Source organism: Lipotes vexillifer, unplaced genomic scaffold (genome assembly GCF_000442215.2).
Source record: "Lipotes vexillifer unplaced genomic scaffold, Lipotes_vexillifer_v1.1 scaffold518, whole genome shotgun sequence".
In the NCBI taxonomy this organism is placed as follows: Eukaryota; Metazoa; Chordata; class Mammalia; order Artiodactyla; family Lipotidae; genus Lipotes; species Lipotes vexillifer.
In genome coordinates this window covers 1,732,814-1,738,068 of record NW_006780945.1, presented here as the reverse complement: position 1 = coordinate 1,738,068, position 5,255 = coordinate 1,732,814, and the positions used below count along the sequence as shown (strand labels likewise).

Here is a 5,255-nt window from a genome sequence, read left to right as displayed (position 1 = left end):
GTTCAGTGACTTGCCCAAGGTCACACAGCAGGAAGAGGCAGACCTGGGATTCCCTCTTCTGCTCCTGGTCGAGAGGCTCACCTGTCCTCAGGGCTCTTTGAACTATCCCATACTGCAAGTCCCACCTGAATTTCTGACTGGGCGCTCTGAGAAGGCTAGGACTATGGCTGGATCCCAGCACCTAGCGTGGGACCCGGCACAAGGGAGCTGCCCAAGAAATGCTGAATTCCTAATCAAGTCAGAAACTAGCCCGGGTTCCCGTGCTCTGGGTTGTGGCTCCTCCGACCCCCCGTGAATCTTCTCCCCTTGTCCCAACGGCCCAGCCCAGGAGTTCCCTGGTGGTCCAGTGGTTAGGACTCTGCGCTTTCACCGCTGAGGGTGCGGGTTCAATCCCTGGTCAGGGGACTAAGATCCCACAAGCCATGAGGCCAAAAAATGAAACAAAAAACAAAAAGCAATGTCCCAGCCCACGAGGCACCTCCTGTAGGCAGCCTGCCTCGCTGGTCTTCCTGTCCTTCACAATGGCACCACATTTTACCCCGCTCTCCCCATCCCCCGCCCTTACCGAGCACCCAGGCTCAGGACTGAACCTGGACATCACCTCTTCCCTCTCCGTCCTACCCACCTATTATAGCTCAGGCCTCTGGCTAACCTCCAAGGACCCAAGGCTGCAGTGGTGCCCTCTGAGGGTGCATCCCAAGCACCCCATCTCCACCCACGCTCCACATGTCCACTTCGTGGGCCCCTCTGCATTCTCCCTGCCCACCCCAAGCCGCACCCAGGAAGGCCGAGGGGGAGACGGTGCCGTTGCTGCGAGCCACCATTACACTGATGCCCGTCTCCACGAAGGGCACAGAGAAGTCCACGATCTCGGAGCGCTCCTCATTGATGGTGAGGGAGCCAATGGCCATGTCTGCCCGCTTGTAGTACACCTGGGGGTCAGGCCCGGATCAGAGGAGGGGCTCCCGCAGGCTGGAGGACTCCCCCACTCCTCTCCCAGCCCCGCATCCAGCACCCACCAACTGAGTCAGTTGTTCCCACTTGGGTCCTCAGAGCTCCACTTTCAGTACTGACCCGGGGGGTCATCATTGGTGCCAGCACAGTGCCCCTTTCAGTTCGGAGACCCTTAGGAGCTGGGCCTGGGTCCCACCCTGACTGATCCCCAGAACAGGAGGAAACACCTAAGGAACATCGGGGGGTGGCTGACGGATGGATGGGGCCCAGGGCAGCAGGCGGGCAGGTGGGCGGCCTCAGGTGGCCTGGGGGCGGGCCTACCTCCCCGATCATGCCGTTCCACACGCCGCGCACCCTCTTGCCATGCTTGCCGTTGGTCACCAGGTACAGGTTGTAAGAGAACTTGACCACCTTGGCCAGCTTCTTGAGGATGTCGATGCAGAAGCCCTTACAGCAAAGCTTGGTGTAGGGGGCCGTGTCACCACTGCTGCCACCAAGAGACCAGCAGGGGTCAGAGCCAGCGGCTCCTCCCAGCCTGGCTGGTGGACACCCACCCCTATACCCCAGCGTAAGACACACACAACGCCCGCCATCGCACGGCGGCACATGGCTCACACCGGGCCTCCCGGGTGTTCTCGCGGACCTGAAGGTGTGATTGCCGTGCCGGCGGCAGGGCACAGTGTTGGGCACGCAGCCGCCTGTGCCAGGGTCGGGGCTCTCCACAATGACAAAGGGTCGCTCTTCCAGCGTGGCCACCGTCAGGTGCCGGCTGTCCACCACGGGCTGCAGGGAGGCACTGTAGCGAGGCCACACCGGGTACTTCATGTGGAGGACACCATGGTCCCAGCGCCCCACCTGCAAAGGATGACCGGCCTCAGCCCAGGCCCTTCAGCCCCACTAAGCCCACGCTATAGGTGGGGCCTCAGGGCGAGGCCTGCCAGGACCAAGAATCCCCCCACCACACCTAAGGTCACTTGGGGCAGGACGAAGCAGGGCCTGGGGCGGGAGCATCTGGAGAACAGGAGAGTTGGGGCAAGGGGCTGGCCAAGGAGAGGGCTCCCTGCAGCCTCCCTGGCTTCTGGTCCCCGCACTTTCCAGTCCAGCCTCCACGCTGCTGCTGGCTCACAGCCTCTTCCTAAAGCCCAGACCTGAGCCTGTCACACCGCACTCATTCCCCCAAGCTTCACATAAAGTCCTTAGCCCAGCACTCAAGGCCCTTCACAGGTCCAGTTTATCTCCATCACCCTACCCTTCTTCCCCAGTCCCCACACCTCCAAACGCATCACTTAAAAATGCTCCAGGGGAATTCCCTGGCAGTCCAGTGGTTAAGACTCGGCACTTTCACTGCCATGGGCCCTGGTTCAATCCCTGGTCAGGGAACTAAGATCCCACAAGCTGCGTGGCATGGCAAAAACCAAAACCAAAACCAAAATAAAACAAAAAAACTCTAAACCCTCCTTCCCCTCAGTCTATACCAGGCTACTATCCCTTCCCGATGGGCTCCTACTCAACCATCCACAGCCCAGCCCAAATATCCCAACTTCTGTGAAGCCTTCCCCAGTTTCCTCCTTTGAAGGCAGAACTAATTTCTGCCCCTCCTCTCTATTCCCATAATGCTTTGCAAACATTGTTTCTTAAGCACTGACCTCCCCAAATTCTATTTGTTTACGTGTCCGTCTAACCAGCACAGCTGTGGGTTACTCCTCCAGGGTCAAGACTGTGTAATAAGAGTGCTTGATAGGTTCTATAGTGAAGGGTGTTGTGGGAGCCCGGAGCAGGGCTGCCTCAGACCCCCTGGGGGACCTGGAAGGCTTCTCAGTGGAAATGTTTCAGCTGAGACCTGAAGGATGAGGGGCTGGATGAGGCACAGAAGGGACTCTCTGCTCAGCTGTGGGACAAGAGGGGGGGATACAATGAAAGGATGCTGAGGGTCCCTGGGCTCACCCCCTTCTCACCATCTCCCAGAGGCGGTGCCGGTTGAGGGCGATCACCACCATGGTGGGCTGGACCAGGTACCCACCAGGGCTGAAGGAGAAGTCCCGGCCCTCCCAGGTGACATTCAGTAGGTGCCTGCGACGGGGGAGAAGCCAGGATCCTCTTAGCCCTGACCAGGACCAGATGTGCCCTCCCCCACCTTCTGCCTCATCACCGCCACCAACAGGTAGCATTTGTGTAATTATTGTTCTGTTTCCCTGTGTTGACCCTCGAGATCCTCACCACACCCTCACACCCCGCTCTCTTCTCAGATGAAGAAACAATGGCCCAGAGAGGTGAGGTCACTTGGCCGCAGGCACACACTTAGTGGGAGGTGTGACCAGTGAGCCCAAACTCATGGCCACTCGTGGCCATCCTATGCCCTGGGCAGGTGCCCACCTGTAGAAGGCCTTCCGGGCAGGGCTGACAGGCCCAGGGTGGCCGCGGCACTCCCCAGCCGGGGCGGGCAGGGCTCCGTGCTGGCGCCGGTAGCCGTGGGCGCCGAGGGCCAGGATGGCCACGCCGTCGCGGACTTTCTGGCGCAGGCTGAGGCGCCAGCTCTCAGTGACGACGCTGATGAGGCCCACGGGGAAGGCGGCGGGGGGCGCGTCGGTGCTGCCCAGCGCCAGGTTGGGCACCAGCCACACGTGACCGGGTCCCACCAGGCCGGCCTGGGCCGCCTCAGCGAAGAGCACCTCGGCCTCCTCGCGCGAGCAGTAGGCCACCAGCACCGGGGCGTCGAGCTGGCGCAGCAGGCGCTGGGTGTGGGCACGCGTCCCGCCGGGGCCCAGCTCCAGCGTGAGCACGTCCAGCAGCCGCCAGCCCACGTAGCTGGCGTCGGCGACGGCGCGCACGCTCTCGAGGAAGAGCGCGTGGCCCGGGTGCAGGCTGGTGATCACGGCGAACGCGCTCCAGTCGTACTCCTCCAGCACCTTGAACAGCACCTGCAGCTGCTGCTCCAGGGACACGCCCAGCTGCAGGAAGGCGGAGCCCGGCTCCTAGGGGGAGGGGTGGGGCCTGAGCGGGGGGTGGGGCGAGCCGAGGCCCGCCCCGCCCCAACTTCCTCTCCCTCAGTCAACCCCCACACACCCTTGTGTCAGAAGGTGCTGGGTGTCCTGGGAGCCCAAGTCTCGCGATAACCTCCTTCCCGCCCGCCCGCCCGCCCCGCACGTGGCTCCCAGCCCCAGCCGGCCATTAGAATGCCCTGGAGAGATTTTTAAAATATTCGTGCCTGACCAAGGCTGGACCGCAAGTCAGCAACAGCAGCGTCAGCTGGGAGCTTGTAGGAAATGCAGGTTCTCGGGCGCAGTGCTCACCTGCTGGATCAGAATCCCTGAGGATGGCGCCCGGGAACCTGTATTTCAACAAGCTCTTCAAGTGACTCTTGAGCCCGCTAGTCCAGACCAACCGAATGGGAATCTTAGAAACGGTACACTGGGTGTCTGTATTTTTCTAAAGCACCGTGCGGGTGGAGAACCACCGTGCTGAGAGCTAATGTCAAGCCCACAGGTAACTGGGAAGGGAAAGCACCGTCCTCTGTGGAGACCTGGGGATGAGAATGTTCTTCCTCTCTACTGCCTCTGCCAGCCACTGCCAGGACGTCTGCCAGGACGCTGCAAGATCGAGCCTGGGCTAGCGCAAGCCTCTCCTAGCTGTGGGTTCCCTGCTGCCACTGCAGCCCCTCCAAGATTTCACCACACTGCGACTGTCCCAATCTTTTAAAAAAGCAACTCCGAGAAAACTCTACAGGACAAGTAACCCAGTTCCTTCAACAAACAAATTTGCAAGGAAAAAAGAGAGAGGTGGAGGAGGAGCCTTGAGAGGGAAGACTCCTAAGTCATCCCAACCAATCGCCACGTGGGAACCTAATTTGGTTCCTGATTCAAGTCAACAGACATGAAAATAAACATTTATGAGACAACGCGGAAGATTTGAACACTGCCTGGGTTCTTTATGATGTTAAGGAATTTTTTATTATTTTTTAGATGTGATGAAGTATGGTGGTTTTATTAGTTTGTAAAGTCCTATCATCTAGAGATGTGTATTGAAGTGTTTATGGATGGAATAAATATTTGTCTGGGCCTTGCTTCAAAATAAAACAGAAGAGAAGTGGATGGGGGTAAGGCTGAGGCAGGGTAGGCCTGGGATGGGCAGGGGTTACATGGGGTCATTATACTCTTCTGCTTTTATGTATGCTCAAAATTCCCCATAGGGCTTCCCTGGTGGCGCAGTGGGTGAGAGTCCGCCTGCCGATGCGGGGAACACAGGTTCGTGTCCCAGTCTGGGAGATCCCACATGCAGCGGAGCGGCTGGGGCCGTGCGGGCTG

General features: G+C 59.5%; 1 protein-coding gene across 1 annotated transcript in view; it reads right to left on the bottom strand.

The window, feature by feature from the left end:
- GRIN2C (glutamate ionotropic receptor NMDA type subunit 2C) overlaps nucleotides 1-5,255 on the bottom strand; it is a 13,570-nt gene that overhangs the window by 5,393 nt on the left and 2,922 nt on the right. The window contains exons 2-6 of the mRNA XM_007454375.1: nucleotides 3,328-3,926; nucleotides 2,910-3,024; nucleotides 1,598-1,809; nucleotides 1,276-1,441; nucleotides 779-932 (exon numbers count right to left, since the gene is read on the bottom strand). Of these exons, the coding sequence (XP_007454437.1) occupies nucleotides 779-932; nucleotides 1,276-1,441; nucleotides 1,598-1,809; nucleotides 2,910-3,024; nucleotides 3,328-3,926 (1,246 nt within the window). The remainder of the gene's footprint in view (nucleotides 1-778; nucleotides 933-1,275; nucleotides 1,442-1,597; nucleotides 1,810-2,909; nucleotides 3,025-3,327; nucleotides 3,927-5,255) is intronic.